The sequence below is a fragment of the Rana temporaria genome, chromosome 7 (assembly GCF_905171775.1).
Source record: "Rana temporaria chromosome 7, aRanTem1.1, whole genome shotgun sequence".
NCBI classification, from domain to species: domain Eukaryota; kingdom Metazoa; phylum Chordata; class Amphibia; order Anura; family Ranidae; genus Rana; species Rana temporaria.
This window is the reverse complement of record NC_053495.1, coordinates 162,384,305-162,404,536: the sequence shown is the minus strand read 5'-3', so window position 1 is coordinate 162,404,536 and position 20,232 is coordinate 162,384,305. Positions and strand designations below refer to the sequence as shown.

The window sequence follows — 20,232 nt, the reverse complement described above, 5'->3', positions numbered from 1 at the left end:
TAGATGGTTTTGGTAAACCTGAAGAGAAAACCATCAGGAAAACTGATAGTGTGTATGGGGCTTGAGGGGAGACTTACCTGAATAGGTTCACTTTGCACAGAGGTGGCAGTCACTTTGTGAACTAACTGTGAATCTTTTCAATTTTGGGTGGAACAACTGAACTTTATGATAGAAACAATAGATATTCACACAGATTTGAGTGTGGACACTTTAAACATGTGTAGTGATTAATATACAGTATATGTTGATTATTTAGTTTGTTATATAGTTATACAATTTTAGTGCTGCTCTAGAATGCTTATTATTTCATATTTTTGGTTTACCAAGTGCCGACCACCTATATATAGCTTAACCATCGATCCTGGTGGCAGCGCAGGAGGAACAGTTATTGTGCATTCTGATGGGGGCTCCTGATGCAAGGGGGCATTCTGATGGGGGCTCCTGATGCAAGGGGGCATTCTGATGGGGGCTCCTGATGCAAGGGGGCATTCTGATGGGGGCTCCTGATGCAAGGGGGCATTATGATGGGGGCACCTGATGCAAGGGGGATCTGTAGCAGGACTTCTGTCATCCTCACGGGTGTAGACTGCTGAGGGGGGGGTGTCAATAATGCTGCCTCTTTTTTGCATTCTGGAGGAGTACATTTTATTCAGGCTAGCTTCACACCTGGTAAAATGCAGTCTTTTACCGCACAGGATAGTCGGCATTGGTGGGGAGCGATGTGACACACGGCACAGCACATCACATCGCTTACTTGTACAGGTCACTGCACACCGAGTCCTGAAGATCTTTTGTTAGTCTGTTGATGTACCAATTGTCCAGAATGCCCTTTTCAAACCCATCATCCTGTACAATCCACCTTAGATTTACCACCGCCATCCCCAGCATTGCTGAATGGATTACTCAGCAAGTAAGTTAATGCGACCACGCACACAGACGGGATCTCTCCAGAAACCTGGTGCTGCTGCCAAAAACTTGTTTTCCTGTTGCTGTTTGTGCCCAGAGCTGGCGAGAGGGGTACTTTTCTCTCGCTGTGTAATTATCAGTATTTGGTGTGTGAGCGAAAGCCTGCAGATATATCTATCTGTATGTTATAGTTCAACTGCTCCTGGGCGTAAATATTCCCAAATCATCCACTGTCACAAAGCAAATGGGGTATTTAAAGATACGAAGGGTCTTGTGTGGGCTGAAGTCTACATACTTCATTGTCTTGTGGATTGTATCCTGCAGCTCTGGCTCTGTGTGAGGCCTACAGTTCCACAATTATTAAGCCTGACGGAGTCACGTAATGTGTGGCATGTTCCCATGGCTCGGGGCACTTAATTCCTGTGTTTTCCTCTCTCTGTATGGGCCTAAATATTACCCACCATGCAAACCAGTCCAAATAATACATTTCCACATCTCCAGAGGTTTTACAAGTACAGCCGAGTCATTTTTCATCCAAGAATGGATTCCCCGCTTGTAAAATGACCTGCTTATGTTTTTGATGGCCAATTTGTTAAACGATATTTCAAGTTGTAAACATTGGCTATAGCTCTGCAGTGTAGGGGACTCCAGAGTACCCCACACACAATAGTAAGGTATACCACAGCAGTTGGCTATTGGTATGTGTGATGGCAAATGTGCCATCCATATTCTTAGGTTTATCAGTGGTGGAGGCCTGGAGATCTCATTTTCCATTCACTAATGTTGGGTTTGACCTTAAGTGGGCAATGTATTGTGGAATTTCAGAGTTGGCCTTTTAATCCAGAAAGCAATAGCACATTTTAACGTTGACCTGTAAAGATAGAAACACTGGTGTGCTGCCACTGATGATTTGCTGTTTTAAATCTGCAGCTTTTTGGAGTTGTGATCTTGTAGCCAGATTCAGAGAGACTTAGGCTGGTGTAATACGCTTAAATTAGGCTCAGATACGAGCGGCGTAAATGTCTTACACCCTCGTATCCTAAAGTGTAATTTTTAGGCTGACCGCTAGGTGGCGCTTCCATTGCGGTCGGCGTAGAATATGTAAATCAGTAGATACGCCTATTCACGAACGTACGCCCGGCCGACGCAGTACAGATACGCCGTTTACGTAACGCTTTAGCGGCCTAAAGTTATTCCATCAAATAGATGGAATAGTAATGTTAAGTATGGCCGCTGTTCCCGCGTCGAAATTCGAAAATTTTACGTCGTTTGCGTAAGTCGTCCGTGAATAGGGATTTACGTCGTTTACGTCCACGTCGAAATCAATAGGCCCGTGCAGCGGACTTAGCCGCAATGCACACTGGGAAATGTAGGCGCACGGCGCATGCACAGTTCCAAAAAAACGTCAATCACGTCGGGTCAAGCCTAATTAACATAAAACACGCCCCTCAGCCTATTTTTAATTAGGCGCCCTTACGCCTGCCCGCTTTAGGCTACGCCGCCGTAACTTAGCAGGCAAGTACATTGTGAATCATGTACTTGCCTCGTGAACTTACGGCGGCGTAGCCTAAATCCCATAAGCTACGCCGCCGCAAGTATGTGCTCGCCATCCTGAATCTAGCTATTGATCTTGAGTTGCTGACCTGAAATAGGCATGCAAGTTTGACATTCAGATTCTTCTAAATCAAAACCAATAGGGGGCGCTTCATAAACAAATATATCAATCCCAAATATCCTTACTAGTAACAGAATTTCAATACCAAATGTGAACTCCCAACTCTCTTGTTTACCAATCTCCCTAAAAAGACGTATCCGTATACCATATATGCGTGAATATATACACATATATCCTAAATAGATATGTGGACAAAATACAGAAATCGATGCATACAGTGGGGATCGAAAGTTTGGGCACCCCAGGTAAAAATTTGTATTAATGTGCATAACGAAGCCAAGGAAAGATGGAAAAATCTCCAAAAGGCATCAAATTACAGATTAGACATTCTTAGAATATGTCAAAAAAAAAGTTAGGTTGTATTTCCATCATTTACACTTTCAAAATTACAGAAAACAAAAAAATGGTGTCTGTAAAAGTTTGGGCACCCTGCAGAGTTAATATCTTGTACTACCCCCTTTGGCAAGTATCACAGCTTGTAAACGCTTTTTGTAGCCAGCCAAGAGTCTTTCAATTCTTGTTTGAGGTATCTTTGCCCATTCTTCCTTACAAAAGTCTTCCAGTTCTTTGAGATTTCTGGGCTGTCTGTCATGCACTGGTCTTTTAAGGTCTATCCATAGATTTTCAATTATGTTGAGGTCAGAAGATTGTGAAGGCCATGGCAAAACCTTCAGTTTACGCCTCTTGATGTAATCCCCCGTGGATTTTGAGGTGTGTTTAGGATCATTATCCATTTGTAGAAGCCATCCTCTCTTTAACTTCAGCTTTTTCACAGATGGCATCAAGTTGCCATCCAAAATTTGCTGAAATTGTATTGAATCCATTTTTCCTTTTACTTGTGAAATGTTCCCTGTGCCACTGGCTGCAATACAACCCCAAAGCATGATTGATCCACCCCCATGCTTCACAGTTGGACAGAGGTTGTTTTCATTAAATTGTGCCCTTTCTTCTCCAAACGTACCTTTGCTCATTCCGGCCAAAAAGTTCTATTTTAACCTCATCGGTCCACAGAACTTGTTTCCAAAATGCATCAGGCTTGTCTATATGTTCATTTGCAAAGTTCAAATGCTGATTTTTGTGGTGAGGTCGTAGAAGAGGTTTTCTTCTGATGACTCTTCCATGAAGACCATATTTGTACAAGTATCTTTTTATAGTGGAAAAGTGTACCACAACTCCAGTGTCCGCCAGATCTTTCTGGAGGGATCGTGCAGTCAAACGTGGGTTTTGAATTGCTTTTCTCACAATCCTGCGAGCTGTTCTGTCTGATATTTTTCTTGGTCTTCCAGATCTTGCTTTAACTTCCACTGTTCCTGATGACTGCCAGGAACAGTGGAATTCCGAACAGAGGATATTGACATCTGAAAACACTTTGCTATCTTCTTATAGCCTTCTCCAGCTTTGTGAGCGTCAACTATTTTCAGTTTTCTAGACAACTGAAGTGAAGTGCTCCGGCTTCACTGCCCGATTCCGTACGGCGCATGCGTGAGTCGCGCAGCGCCGTCCTCGCTGGTCCCCGTTGTGTTCTGGGAGTCGAGTGTTTCCCAGAACACAGCGGGCGGGGCGGGAAGTGATGCATTACCCGCAAAATCCCCGCAGTGAGGACTCCCGGAAGTGGGTGCAAATACGGGTCTTTGACAGGTATCTGCACCCCCCTCCCCCTGAAAGGTGTCAAATGTTACACCGGAGGGGGGGAGGGTTCCGATGAGTGGAAGTTCCACTTTAGGGTGGAGCTCCTCTTTAATATGTTTTAGGGACTATTTGATGTGAATAATTTTAGCTTGCAAAAAAAAAACCTGCTTTAGGGTTAACTCTGCTTTCGTATGGAAACAAAAATGGCAAATAATAAAAAAAAATGTATATAGCATACACAAGTCGTATTGTAAGTGAATGTTATTTAAAGTTACTTTTCCTTTTCAATATGCAGTACTGTAATTTTCAGTAAAAAGCAATGCAATATGGCTACCTGGAGGCATTCTGTACACCATCTGTGTACGCAGATATGTCCTTTCCTGCTTGTGTGATTGGCGCACTGATTTTACACTAACATACAAGTCAGATTTTTGGCATCCCCTGCACAATTTTTTTAGTTTTGGTCTCCCAAAGGGAAATCGCATCTAAAGGAATGCAGACCCTGCCACCTTCCTCATCAGAACCCTGCAGGTGCAGCAGCTGATTGATAATTATAAACCCACTCCCATACAGATTCACAGAAAAAAAAAAACGCTCTTTCTTCGGAATAACAAAAGGTAGGAATCTGCAACAAAGTTTGTTAAAATCCTTGCAATGTACATAGACCACCCAGAGGTGATTGTTTGTTTTTCTTTTTTTTTTTTTTTTTTTATGAACAAAGGTAGAGTTTCTCTTTAGTGATATTTTGTTATAAATCCTTTTAGACTGTGGTGATATTGAGGGTGAGCACACTGGCTGCTGACATGGTACAAAGGGGATATAGAGTAAGGGTGATGACAAAGTATCAGTCTCCTCTGTGTGTAGCTGTTAGCCTGGGTTCACACTTGTACGTTACAGAGACCACTTGTGATTCGCACAGGAATCGCATGGCGTTCCTGTGCACATCACATCCGATGTCTTGCAGTGCGATTTTATTGCATCTGCACACAAATGCTAAAGAGACCCCCCCCCCCCTCTTTTCTTTTTTTCCCTGCACCGCTTTGCATGGGTGTTCACGCCCATGCGGTGCGAATTTGGCAATCGCATTGCATTTTGCAATCTGTTTTTCCGGGCGTCGTTAATCTAACATTGATACCCTCAGCAGATCGCATGGATGCCATGAGATTGCAGTGCAGGAAACGCACCGGATTCGCTGCGTTTCCCACATCAGTGTGAACCAGGGCTTAGCCATATAATGTGTCTGAAGTGCGATCATGGGTGTGACATTCCAAAACATTTTCAGTAACTTATTTTAGCTCATCATAATGGCCACCTGCAACTAGGATGTGTTCATCTCCATTGTTTGCATGCTTCTTGCAGTGAAGTTAAACAAAGGCCCTTTTAGCATTGTGATGAATGGATAAAACCTGATCCCATATGATCAGGCTGTTATTCTACCATTAGAGTAAATGGCAAATACTTTCTGCTGACAGTCTGACACATTTAATAGAGTATCGTTTACACAGACACTGGGCAGGGTCAAAGACCGCTTCTATGGAATGTGACAAATAAATTCCGTTTTGTGTTTCGTTTATTTGTCTGTGTTGTAATCTATGCAAACTTGTCTAGCAAGGTGCTATAAACAAAGTGATGCTACGTATATCTATATCAGTACCATCAGATGGCCTCTAGAGGGAGTGCATGAGTTATGAATGACTAGCCATATTGGTATTTCACCCAGGCTGGTAATCACACATAGGATAAAGGATCAAGAAGAGGGGGGGCTGACTTATCTGTCTTAACTGCAGGGAGATTAGCATCGATGTTAGTGTACGTAGTCATCTTTAAACCCTGTCCCTTGTCTTCTTGTAGATGTCTGGGGAAACCGCACAGGACCTACCACCGGAAAGCAGCAAAAGTCGGAGTCTCCGCAGGACTGTGAGTGTCCCTTCAGAGGGGCAGTTTCCAGAATATCCCCCAGAAGGTGTCTCCAAACTGGGTAAGCTCTCAATAGAACTTGATAAACTTATTTTAGTGTTGCTGATATTTCTGCCTTATATTGCCAAATAGAGTATGTCCACTATTCATACTTGCATTAGATGGGTTAGTAGGATAATGACCTCAATGACTCTCTAAATCCAAGGGGTCCAATTTAATGGCATTTAAGAACTCCAGACAGAGATAAATATGAGCTACGTATGGGAGATGGTTTCCTTGATGATTCTGTTCAGCTTCTCTTGTGATTTCACATGCCAAATATTGGTACCATGATTCTAAGTCTGCAGTTCTGCACCTCTCTGATCCACTGCGAATAACATGATGGGAATAGAGATCTCCTGCCTAAAAATGTTGCCTTCAGATTCTGATGTCTGATATTTGTTGGGATCACAGGGATTATGGGAACAAGAGACGTTTCAGGTAATTATAATGCCAGTATTTAGGGATATGTAGCATTTTATATAAATGGATACCTACCAAAGGTGTGCGCAGCCTATTGCATTAGGGAGTGCACTCCAAAGATCAAAAATGCATACACACACTCTAATGAACAAAGATTTAAAAATGTATTAAAACATGGATGGTGTCAGTAGGGCAGTGGACGTGTCACTAGAGCAGAGGTTGGTGTCAGTAGGGCAGTAAACATGTCACTAGAGCAGAGGTTGGTGTCAGTAGGGCAGTAAACATGTCACTAGAGCAGAGGTTGGTGTCAGTAGGGCAGGGAATGTGTCACTAGAGCAGAGGTTGGTGTCAGTAGGGCAGTGGACATGTCACTAGAGCAGAGGTTGGTGTCAGTAGGGCAGTGGACGTGTCACTAGAGCAGAGGTTGGTGTCAGTAGGGCAGTGGACATGTCACTAGAGCAGAGGTTGGTGTCAGTAGGGCAGTGGACATGTCACTAGAGCAGAGGTTGGTGTCAGTAGGGCAGTGGATGTGTCACTAAAGCAGAGGTTGGTGTCAGTAGGGCAGTGGACGTGTCACTAGAGCAGAGGTTGGTGCCAGTAGGGCAGTGGACGTGTCGCTAGAGCAGAGGTTGGTGTCAGTAGGGCAGTGGACGTATCGCTAGAGCAGAGGTTGGTGTCAGTAGGGCAGTGGACGTGTCGCTAGAGCAGAGGTTGGTGTCAGTAGGGCAGTGGAAGTGTCACTAGAGCAGAGGTTGGTGTCAGTAGGGCAGTGGACGTGTCACTAGAGCAGAGGTTGGTGTCAGTAGGGCAGTGGACATGTCACTAGAGCAGAGGTTGGTGTCAGTAGGGCAGTGGACGTGCCACTAGAGCAGAGGTTGGTGTCAGTAGGGCAGTGGACGTGTCACTAGAGCAGAGGTTGGTGTCAGTAGGGCAGTGGACGTGTCACTAGAGCAGAGGTTGGTGTCAGTAGGGCAGTGGACGTGTCACTAGAGCAGAGGTTGGTGTCAGTAGGGCAGTGGACGTGTCACTAGAGCAGAGGTTGGTGGCAGTAGGGCAGTGGATGTGTCACTAGAGCAGAGGTTGGTGTCAGTAGGGCAGTGGACATGTCACTAGAGCAGAGGTTGGTGTCAGTAGACGTATCACTAGAGCAGAGGTTGGTGTCAGTAGGGCAGTGGACGTGTCACTAGAGCAGAGGTTGGTGTCAGTAGGGCAGTGGACGTGTCACTAGAGCAGAGGTTGGTGTCAGTAGGGCAGTGGATGTGTCACTAGAGCAGAGGTTGGTGTCAGTAGGGCAGTGGATGTGTCACTAGAGCAGAGGTTGGTGTCAGTAGGGCAGTGGATGTGTCACTAGAGCAGAGGTTGGTGTCAGTAGGGCAGTGGACGTGTCACTAGAGCAGAGGTTGGTGTCACTAGGGCAGTGGACGTGTCAGTAGGGCAGTGGACGTGTCAGTAGGGCAGAGGTTGGTGTCAGTAGGGCAGAGGTTGGTGTCAGTAGGGCAGAGGTTGGTGTCAGTAGGGCAGAGGTTGGTGTCAGTAGGGCAGTGGACGTGTCACTAGAGCAGAGGTTGGTGTCAGTAGGGCAGTGGACATGTCACTAGAGCAGAGGTTGGTGTCAGTAGGGCAGTGGACATGTCACTAGAGCAGAGGTTGGTGTCAGTAGGGCAGTGGATGTGTCACTAAAGCAGAGGTTGGTGTCAGTAGGGCAGTGGACGTGTCACTAGAGCAGAGGTTGGTGCCAGTAGGGCAGTGGACGTGTCGCTAGAGCAGAGGTTGGTGTCAGTAGGGCAGTGGACGTATCGCTAGAGCAGAGGTTGGTGTCAGTAGGGCAGTGGACGTGTCGCTAGAGCAGAGGTTGGTGTCAGTAGGGCAGTGGAAGTGTCACTAGAGCAGAGGTTGGTGTCAGTAGGGCAGTGGATGTGTCACTAAAGCAGAGGTTGGTGTCAGTAGGGCAGTGGACGTGTCACTAGAGCAGAGGTTGGTGCCAGTAGGGCAGTGGACGTGTCGCTAGAGCAGAGGTTGGTGTCAGTAGGGCAGTGGACGTATCGCTAGAGCAGAGGTTGGTGTCAGTAGGGCAGTGGACGTGTCGCTAGAGCAGAGGTTGGTGTCAGTAGGGCAGTGGAAGTGTCACTAGAGCAGAGGTTGGTGTCAGTAGGGCAGTGGACGTGTCACTAGAGCAGAGGTTGGTGTCAGTAGGGCAGTGGACATGTCACTAGAGCAGAGGTTGGTGTCAGTAGGGCAGTGGACGTGTCACTAGAGCAGAGGTTGGTGTCAGTAGGGCAGTGGACGTGTCACTAGAGCAGAGGTTGGTGTCAGTAGGGCAGTGGACGTGTCACTAGAGCAGAGGTTGGTGTCAGTAGGGCAGTGGACGTGTCACTAGAGCAGAGGTTGGTGTCAGTAGGGCAGTGGACGTGTCACTAGAGCAGAGGTTGGTGGCAGTAGGGCAGTGGATGTGTCACTAGAGCAGAGGTTGGTGTCAGTAGGGCAGTGGACATGTCACTAGAGCAGAGGTTGGTGTCAGTAGACGTATCACTAGAGCAGAGGTTGGTGTCAGTAGGGCAGTGGACGTGTCACTAGAGCAGAGGTTGGTGTCAGTAGGGCAGTGGACGTGTCACTAGAGCAGAGGTTGGTGTCAGTAGGGCAGTGGATGTGTCACTAGAGCAGAGGTTGGTGTCAGTAGGGCAGTGGATGTGTCACTAGAGCAGAGGTTGGTGTCAGTAGGGCAGTGGATGTGTCACTAGAGCAGAGGTTGGTGTCAGTAGGGCAGTGGACGTGTCACTAGAGCAGAGGTTGGTGTCACTAGGGCAGTGGACGTGTCAGTAGGGCAGAGGTTGGTGTCAGTAGGGCAGAGGTTGGTGTCAGTAGGGCAGAGGTTGGTGTCAGTAGGGCAGAGGTTGGTGTCAGTAGGGCAGTGGACGTGTCACTAGAGCAGAGGTTGGTGTCAGTAGGGCAGTGGACATGTCACTAGAGCAGAGGTTGGTGTCAGTAGGGCAGTGGACATGTCACTAGAGCAGAGGTTGGTGTCAGTAGGGCAGTGGATGTGTCACTAAAGCAGAGGTTGGTGTCAGTAGGGCAGTGGACGTGTCACTAGAGCAGAGGTTGGTGCCAGTAGGGCAGTGGACGTGTCGCTAGAGCAGAGGTTGGTGTCAGTAGGGCAGTGGACGTATCGCTAGAGCAGAGGTTGGTGTCAGTAGGGCAGTGGACGTGTCGCTAGAGCAGAGGTTGGTGTCAGTAGGGCAGTGGAAGTGTCACTAGAGCAGAGGTTGGTGTCAGTAGGGCAGTGGACGTGTCACTAGAGCAGAGGTTGGTGTCAGTAGGGCAGTGGACATGTCACTAGAGCAGAGGTTGGTGTCAGTAGGGCAGTGGACGTGCCACTAGAGCAGAGGTTGGTGTCAGTAGGGCAGTGGACGTGTCACTAGAGCAGAGGTTGGTGTCATTAGGGCAGTGGACGTGTCACTAGAGCAGAGGTTGGTGTCAGTAGGGCAGTGGACGTGTCACTAGAGCAGAGGTTGGTGTCAGTAGGGCAGTGGACGTGTCACTAGAGCAGAGGTTGGTGGCAGTAGGGCAGTGGATGTGTCACTAGAGCAGAGGTTGGTGTCAGTAGGGCAGTGGACATGTCACTAGAGCAGAGGTTGGTGTCAGTAGACGTATCACTAGAGCAGAGGTTGGTGTCAGTAGGGCAGTGGACGTGTCACTAGAGCAGAGGTTGGTGTCAGTAGGGCAGTGGATGTGTCACTAGAGCAGAGGTTGGTGTCAGTAGGGCAGTGGATGTGTCACTAGAGCAGAGGTTGGTGTCAGTAGGGCAGTGGATGTGTCACTAGAGCAGAGGTTGGTGTCAGTAGGGCAGTGGACGTGTCACTAGAGCAGAGGTTGGTGTCACTAGGGCAGTGGACGTGTCAGTAGGGCAGAGGTTGGTGTCAGTAGGGCAGAGGTTGGTGTCAGTAGGGCAGAGGTTGGTGTCAGTAGGGCAGAGGTTGGTGTCAGTAGGGCAGAGGTTGGTGTCAGTAGGGCAGAGGTTGGTGTCAGTAGGGCAGAGGTTGGTGTCAGTAGGGCAGTGGGCTGTGTAGTTTATTTTCATTATTTATTTTTACAATTTTGTTTTTTATATATATTTTTGCATTGAGGGGCTTTGGTGAAATATCAGCAGGGGGATCTGCGCCACACAAGGTGATTAGGGTGTGCCCAGGCACACCCCCTGCGCACGCCTATGATACCTACATTTCCGATAATTAAAGTAACAGTGTTAGTAATGCGTTGCTTGCTAACTACGTGGGTTCATTATTAGTTTAAATGACTAGAGTTCTGTATTACAAACTATTTCACCCAAAACATGTCAGATTTTGGTAGATGTGGATGGAAAGAATCCCCTCCAGTTCTCCTCCTGCGTTCCCGATGAGAAAGTTAAATCTGACGGGTAGAAGTGGCACTATTTGGTAATTGCTGCTGCAGGCAAGGAGACCTCAGAACTTGTCCTAGAGACATAAAAGAAGCAGGAGGCTGATTACAATACCCACCATCACCAAATATGAAAGCAAGGCTTTTGGATCGAGTGATCACATCATTTGCGAATAATTCTGTGATTTTCCTCTTCTTGCCTATAAAGTGGGTCAGGTTTTAGGTCAGTGACAGAGAGGGACTGAAAAGCATCCCTGACATTCCAAACACCCTGCTTTGTTTTTGTGCCTGTGACCCAAATTTACAAAGCTTAAATTAGCATTGTTTTTTTTATGTGCTCATTCCAGTTCTGTAATAGAGCCAAACCTTACTGAATTACATTTTTGGGCAACCTATCATTAATGAACTTTATGTGAAATAACTTTTAGCCAGATTCTTATTCATGTAACAAATAAAGTACTTTTATTCAAGAGCATCCAAGTTGCCAGCCTCCCTGATTCAAGCATTTCACCTGTGGGGTCTGAATGCCTTGGCTAGAGCCCAGGATCACAGTACGTGGACTCCTCTATTGTCAGTGGAGTTGGGGTAACATTTTGTTTTTCTTCTTAAAATTGCAATCGGCGTGATTTCAAAGCCGCCCGATCAGTCTGATTTTTATTGTGGCTTACGACTTCATTTAACAGAAGTCCGTGCACATCACAATAAAATCACAAAAACAGTCTTGCAGGAACCTTAAATCACAACGATTTGATTGTTTTCATTTCTTGGCAATGGGGTGCGACTTGTCATGCGATTTTTGAACTGTCAAATTGCATGACAAATAACACTGGTGTGAACCAGGGCTTAAAGGAGACACCACTTCAATCAGATTGTGTGGCCATCTACCATCACTGGAAGCCATACAATGCAAGATTGTGTGGGGGCCACATCGAACTCAGCCAGAAGTAGGAGCAGATACCTGTCAAAACCCCGAAAGGTGCCAAATGTAGCAGCAGAGGGGAGGCAAATAAGCAGGGCTTCCCTTTTTGGGTGGAGCTTTGCTTTAACAAGTGAGAGGGAGGAGGAGTGTTGACACTAGGGTAGATTCAGAGAGAATTTACGCCGGCGTATCCATAGATACACCGCGTAAATTCAAATCTGCGCCGGCGTATCTACTTTCTGTATTCAGAAAGCTAGATACGCCGACATTAGCCTAAGATACGACTGGCATAAGTCTCTTACGCCGTCGTATCTTAGGGTGCATTCTCACGCTGGCCGCTAGGTGGCGCTCCCGTAGTTTTCAGCGTAGAGTATGCAAATTACCTACTTACGCCGATTCACAAACGTACGTGCGCCTGGCGGTAGTTTTTTACGTCGTTTGCGTAAGTCGTTTTCGTCGTAATGTTGCTCCTTCTATTAGGAGGCACAGCCTATGTTAAGTATGGATGTCGTTCCCGCGCCGAGTTTTGAATTTTTACGTCATTTGCGTAAGTCGGTCGCGAATACGGATGGACGTAATTTCCGTTCACGCCGAAACCAATGACGTCCTAGCGACGTCATTTGGAGCAATGCACGCTGGGATATTTAGCCGGCGGCGCATTTAAATCGGCGCGGGGACGCGCCCGATTTAAATACTACACTCCCCCTAGCCACGGAATTTGAATTCCGCCGGGGGATTTCCGATCCGCCGGCGCAAGTTTTGAGGTAAGTGCTTTCTGAATACTGCACTAGCCTCTCAAATTTGCATCGGTGGATCGTAAATCAGATAGATTACGCGGATCTAAAGATCCACTAATCAATCTGAATCTACCCCAATGTAGGCTCTGCTCGTGTAGTGTAATCACTGCACGGCCGGAGAGATGTGTCTGCTGACCGCTTACATCCCATATGACAGGTCATACCTGGCCAGGATCTTCAGCAGTTTTCTATTTGGAAAGCAGGTGGCACAGACGGACCTGAAACATGGCGATCTGCTTGGTTAATGTGGCGCACGACACCCCTGACCGTTTCTGGCGCAGGGGGCTTTTTTTTCCCCCCAGAATGTGCTGATACATGGAGTCTAATGAGACCAGGCATTGCAATTGTGTAGTGCTTCAAGTGATTGAACCTGTAGCTTTGCCCTGCATGCCAATCTAGATTTGAATAGAACATTTTTAAATGGTGTGACATATTAGTCTTCTTTTCATGATTACTTGTAATTACTAAATGCTGGTCCAGTTGACAGGTGATTTGTTTTTGTTTTTCATTGGCTTTCTGTTTCAGGTTCTGTGTCTTCTCTCATTAGTTTTTCTGCCATACAAAAAGGCCCGTTTCTTGAACAGTGATTACAGGGTAAATGGAGCAATGCACTTGTTTGGTGTTGACTTTCATAGTAGAAACGATCGTTTCTGTGCTCTGGCTAAGTATCTCACATCCTGTAGAGAAGCGATGTAACGGATCATTTCCTTTTACAAGCAAACTTGTGTTAATTACTTGTACTTTTCTTAAAAGAAACGAAAATAGAAAACTCCACTGTAAGAAAATACGTGAACTCGCTGGATCATTTGGGAAAAAGTATAATGTCTTTTTGGCCTTACCTTTCAGATTGCGGCTGCTGCTTTCCTGCGGTTTGAAAACCAGTCTAATTTTATGCATTAACACTCATTTTTAGCCCATTTAGTTGGATATAGTGAGAAATGGCTAGAACGGTGTTGTCCCATCCCAGGGACACCCTGACACTTCTTGATACAGTGAATGTCCCAGCACACAAGGTGGATAGAAATCTAATCCGGGACCCAGATAGCAATAAAACCTGACAGGTTCTATCAGTTGCCTTTAATTTAACCACTTAAGCCCTGGACCATTATGCAGCTTAAAGACCAGGCCACTTTTTGCGATTCGGCACTGCGTCGCTTTAACTGACAATTGCGCGGTCGTGCGACGTGGCTTCCAAACAAAGTTGGCATCTTTTTTTTCCCCACAAATAGAGCTTTCTTTTGGTGGTATTTGATCACCTCTGCGTTTTTTATTTTTGCGCTATAAACAAAAATAGAGCCACAATTTTAAAAAAAATCTAATATTTTTTACTTTTTGCTATAATGAAAATCCCCAAAAAATATATATAACATTTTTTTTCGTTTAGGCCGGTACTTATTCTTCTACATATTTTTGGTAAAAAAAAATCGCAATAAGCGTTTGGTTTGATTTGCGCAAAATTTATAGCGTCTACCAAATAGGGGATAGTTTTATTGCATTGTTTTTTAATATATTTTTTTCTAGTAATAGCGGCGATCTGCGTTTTTTTTTTTTTTTATCGTGACTGCGACATTATGGCGGACACATCGGACACTTTTGACACTATGTTGGGACCATTGTAATTTTTACAGCGAACAGTGCAATAAAAATGCACTGGTTACTGTAAAAATTACACTGGCAGTGAAGGGGTTAATCAGGAGGGGGCACGTGTGCCCTAATGTGTGATTCTTACTGTGGGTGGGCGTGTGACGTCACTGATCGTCGTTCCCTATGACAGGGAACAGACGATCAGTGACGGGTTCACAAGGAAGCACGGGGAGAGGTTTGTTTACACTTACCTCTCCCCGTTCTTCCTCTCTGTGACACGATCGCGGGACACCGGCGGTGATGGGGTCCGCTGTTCCTGTGGGGACGGTCACGGAGAAGAGGATGGGGTCGCGAGCGTGCCGCAGACGGCGCGCTCGCGACCTACGACTGGGATCTTAAAGTGGACGTACATGTACGCCCTTGTGCCCAGCCGTGCCATTTTGTCGACGTATATCGTCGTGTGGCGGTCCTCAAGCGGTTAAAGAAAAGGTAAACCCAACATTTAAAATTCCTAATATGTGACTGCTGTATCATATACTTGTATTAGAAATTTAATGTACTCTTTGTATTGCTTCCTTTGTGTGAAATCCCGGGTGGTCCTACCAGTCCCTCTGCTTTCCTATTAAAAATGACCACACTAGGCAGCAGAGCACAGCATGGTCGGTTCTCTAGCTGTTCATTCACTGGAAAGCTCAGTGTGCTGCTGTTTCTCCTCCTCAGCTCTTATGCAGTTGAATGTGATCACTTATAAAAAAAGAGGTGGGGGGAGGTATTTGTAATACATTTTTTTGTATCTATACACAAATGTTTTTGCTCTTTATTTCTATTTTAACGTGAATGGGTTGTTTTACAAGGTTTAAATATCCATTCAGACGTGGAGCCGCAGCCTGGTTCCACCCCCTTTCTCCTCTTATTGGCTGACTGACAGCAGCGGGAGCCAATGGTTCAGCCAATGAGGAGGGGAGTCCCAGGCAGCCAAAACACTCCTGCAAAATCTCTGGATCTAGATGGGGCTCAGGCAAGTATTAGGGGGGCTGCTGTGCACAGAAGGCTGTTTATCTTAATGCAGAGAATGAATTAAAATAAAAATAAAACTTCTGCCTTTACAACCAATTTAACCACTTCAGCCCCGGAAGGTCGCTTTAACTGACAATTGCGCGGTCGTGCGACGGTGTAACCAAACAAAATGTACGTCCTTTTTTTCCCCACAAATAGAGCTTTCTTTTGGTGGTATTTGATCACCTCTGCGTTTTTTTTTTTTTTTTGTTTTTTTTTTTACTATAAACAAAAATGCTGCCACACTGACTGCAGGGGAGCTGTTTTTTCAGGCGCTTTACAGGCGCTATCTTTAGCCCAAAAGCAGCTGAAAAACGCGTCGGTGTGAAAGGGGTCTATGAGGTTGCATGGACAGTGCTGATAGGCCCTGTGCTGATCATAGGCACCTTCCCAAAAAAAAAAAAAAAAAAACTCTAGCAAGACACACCAAACATGTGCAGAGTGACTCCAAAGGCTATGTCTTTGATTTGGGACTGTGAAAGGAGGGGAGGATCAGAGAGGACAGGATCAAACGGCCTTTTTACACAATGCAGATTATTAACCCCTTAGGTTCCACAGTGAGTAGAACAAGCATGCTTTACTGCATATACAGATTGATTTTACTGTTGTGGTTTTAGCTACACTTTAAAGCTCGCTGTTACTCAGACTGAATCAGTAGCTGCAGTACTTTCTAAATCACCAATTTGGAACAGATATTCAGGGTTCTGACTTCATGCTGTCATTCCTGATCTGCGAGCTTGTTCACGATCAAATCATCGCAAACTGAAGCCAGAGACAGCCTGGCAACTAGCATTTTTACATGAAGTCGGCAATGAAAGCCTCTTTAGTTCTGTCAGTACAGGATTCTTATGAGAAAAGGGAGGACAATTTTAAATGTAGTGATGTACTGTCTCTTATCCAGGTCACAGCTTGTTTGCACTTGACTTATGCAAGAGGTAGGCAGGCTCTTAGTTGACTTCGGTATATGGTATGTTCATATGTATTTTGGCATTCACAGTGAAATTTATAAAAGGTGTCTATCACACTCTTTAGGCTGTAATCACACTGGAAATTTTGATTCCTGCTGTGGCTAGGTGAGGCCGCTGGCCCTGTTTACTACAATGACAGGTCACACCAGGGGCCACAGGTATTCGCTGCTATCCGCACAACCAGCGATTTACCTGTGTACCTTTAACCACTTCAGCCGCAGAAGATTTTACCCCTTCCTGACCAGAGCACTTTTTAAAATTTGGCACTGCGCCGCTTTAACAGACAATTTTGCGGTTGATCGAAGCTGTACCCAAACAAAATTTGCATCCTTTTTTTCCCACAAATACATTTTTCCTTTGGTGGTATTTGATCACCTCTGCAGTTTTAATTGTTTTGCGCTATAAACAAAAAAGTGAAAATTTTGAAATTAATACAATATTTTTTACTTTTTGCTATAATAAACATCTCCCAATTAAAAAAAATAATTCTTCATCAGTTTAGACCAATAAATATATTCGTCTACATATTTTTGGTAAACAAAATCGCAATAAGCGTACATTGATTGGTTTGCGCAAAAGTTATAGTGTCTACACGCTATGGGAAAGATTTATGGCATTTTTTATTTTATTTACTAGTAATGATGGTGATCTGCAATTTTTAGTAGTATTGCGACGGATCTGAGACTTTTGACACTTTTTTGGGACCATTGGCATTTATACAGTAATCGTGCAATAAAAATGCACTGATTACCGTGTATATGTCACTGGCAGGGAAGAGGTTAATACTGGGGGGCGATCAAGGGGTTAATTGTGTGTTCTCTCATTTTGTTCTAACTGTGGGGGGGGGGGGGGTAGGATTGACTAGGAGAGGAGATATCGTTTTTCCTACTTAGTAGGAACAAACTATATGGCTCTTCTTCCCTGACGGCACAGGGATTTGTGTGTTTACTTGTGCACGTGGCCGCACGCATCGGGTCCGTCGCCAGACAGCGGACACGCACCCCCTCTGGTGGCCGGTAAAGGAATGGACGTACCCATACGAGATTTCACCCAGGGGAGCCATTCTGCCGCAGTATATATACTGGGTGAGCCGGTCGGGAGAGAAAAGAAAGCACCACACATTAATAGAGCAGAGAAGTCTGCTTTACAAATATGTATTGGGCTTTGCTTGCTTTGGAACTTCAAAGCAAAGAGAGTGGCAGGGCCACTGTTACAAATCATGGGGCCCCGTACAGCCTTTCTGATGGGGCGGGCCCCCCCCAGCATGCCCCACAATGTCAGAAACAAACATAGGATAGGTGGTTTAACCCTTACCCACCCCCATTTGCCATGGTCGGGGTTTTCCTTTAAAGTCCCATTCAACTCTATGGGAAATACATGTTACTTCATAACTTCCAAACGGCTGTAGATATTTTGATAACACTTGGTCACATGTTACTTATATGTCCACTTAAACTATAGAATAGTTAATTTATCCCTTAACTACCCCCATTTGTGAGGGTCGGGGTTTTTGTTTAAAGTCCCATGCAAATCAATGGGAAATGTATGTTCCCACATAACTTCTGTACGCCTGGAGATATTTCAATAATACCTGGTACACATATTACTTATATGCCAAATAAAAATAGATGACAGTTAAATTAACCCTTACCTACACCCTTATATAAAAGATGGGTATATTTATATTACTATGATTTTCCTCCCCAAAAGGTTAAGATAGGAAGACCGGGCAACGCCGGGTATTCAGCTAGTTGACAATAAAGCTGCCCCTGGCCCCACATGTTTAGCTGATGGGGCCTGGGCCCAGTACAACAGGACCAGTTGTACAGCCTTTCCAGCAGCCCTGGAGAGTGCTAATCATAATCATTAGTGATGGGCACTGGCATGTTCGGATCGAACCCGCTAGGAAGCCACCACTGCTCACCGTCAATCATAGGCAGTGAGGCATTTCCCGACCGGCAGCTGTACCTACACATGCTTCCTATGATTGTCAGTGTGCAGTTCCACGCTGATGGGTTCGATCCAAGCGAGCCTAAGCCCATTCCTAATAACCATGAATGAAGGGAAAATAAAAAGGCTGGAGGTGAGCTCAGTCATGCGACCAGCTTTTCTTCCAATGTAGAAGTTCTCTTTGTAGCAGTAAGCAGAGAGATCTCAGGGGGACAGCACAGGCTCTCTCTATACTTCAGTCTGTACACCGTGGTTTGAATTTATGAATGGGACAGAACATGCAGGTTTCAGTGTGGAGTAACATTGATGTGTCCACTATTAAAAAAACAAAAACCTTGGGGTCCTTTCAGAAGTATGGCAGGGGTGCCGTAAAACGGATTTTGCTGCCCTCCTGACCTGTAACGATACAGCTGGACAGGTCTGTGCATAGGCCATAGCCACAGCATTTTCTAACTCGGGTTGCAGAGTTTGATGGATGCCAATTTCCTTTTTTTAATGTATTGATGTGCAGGATTTTTGTTCCATGCACAGCTGTCTGCTGTGATGTGTTTTCCTTAAATGCAGCATGCTTAGTTTTCTCAATGCAACCATATAAACTGAATTATTGTGTTTGGACCAGTGTTGAGCAATGCCACCCAATTCATATGTTGTGGATGGGCCTTAAATGAATTTGTTAATTATAGGGTTGTCTCGATACCGAGCATTTGCCCAAGTACTTGTACTCGGGCAAATGCTCCGATGCCTAATCCGATACTTGGGCAGTCAGTGGTGCTCCTGTCCCCCGCCATGCTTCGCTCCTGTCCCACTCACTGACTCTTGTCCATTCACATAACTGAAACATCGTAACTGGTATTTATGATGCTTCACTTTATTAATAGACAGGAGCTTCTGTCTCCTATCCATTCATTTTCAGTGCAGCTGAGGTTGCTGATAAAAGGGACTGGGGAATCTGTGTCCTTGGTCCCTTTCTCTGTCTCAAAAGTGATATATCAGGGGTCTGTTAAGACGCCTGATATCTCACCAAAGCCCCCCAACAGGGCTAAGGGGGGGGGGGGGGGGGAGAGTATCGGTACTTGTACTCTGTCTTAAAGTGGTATCGGGACAACCCTAGTTAATTAAATAGGAGCCTGTGCTGAATGCAAGATGAGACATCTTTGTTTTGCATGGAACAGGTCAGGTTGACCTGTGCACAGGTGATAAAAATTCACAAATACACCTACGCTCCTGAAAGATCATTGTACTGATACGTGAGTGAAGGACAACGTTACTGGTGTAATCTGTCACACCGCAAACCTTGGCTACCAAGGCTTGAATACAAAATAGAAAAAAACACGGGTCCTGATTAATCTAATGTGTATCAAAAGAAAGCGAAAACGCGCCCATTTTTACTTCATCTATAAAGCCTGGTACACACGATGAGAAAATCAGACAAATAATCGTCCTTTTTTTTTTTTTTTGCATGCTAGTATCTAGTTGAAAAAGAGGTTACTCAAATTCTTGCAAAATAGAATACAACTTCGGAAGTGATGTAATATATTTTATTGCAATCTTGCGTTTCTGAGCATGTGTGGTCTCTTCCAATTTTTTCCGGATGAAAACTCTGAATGAAAATCCTACATACGAGAATTTTTTTGTGTTTGATCCTTTGGAAAAATTCGGATGAACTGTCATGACCAGCTCCATTGGTGTGCGCAGCCTATTGCATTAGGGTGTGCACCCCGAAGCGCAAACATAATTGCATGTGTATATACAGTATACTGATGGTGTCAGTAGAGCTGTGGATGGTGTTAGTAGGGCAGAGATTAATGTCAGTAGTTTTTATTTTTATTGTATTTTTTTATTTTAGGAGCCCTATTAGGGAGCTTTGGTGAAATATCAGGGGTCTATTTCTATGCGTTAGTGCACGTTTAACGCAGTATATTCCAGTGCATTGCTGCACGTTTAATGCAGCATTTTTCTGTGCATTAGTGCACGTTT

General features: G+C 45.3%; 1 protein-coding gene across 6 annotated transcripts in view; it reads left to right on the top strand.

The window, feature by feature from the left end:
- The window catches only part of RASAL2 (RAS protein activator like 2), a 425,879-nt gene that overhangs the window by 193,516 nt on the left and 212,131 nt on the right, over positions 1 to 20,232 (top strand). For all 6 annotated transcript variants that reach the window (XM_040360350.1, XM_040360349.1, XM_040360355.1 and 3 more), the window contains exon 3: positions 6,062 to 6,188. In XM_040360350.1, coding sequence (XP_040216284.1) covers positions 6,062 to 6,188 — 127 coding nt within the window. The remainder of the gene's footprint in view (positions 1 to 6,061; positions 6,189 to 20,232) is intronic.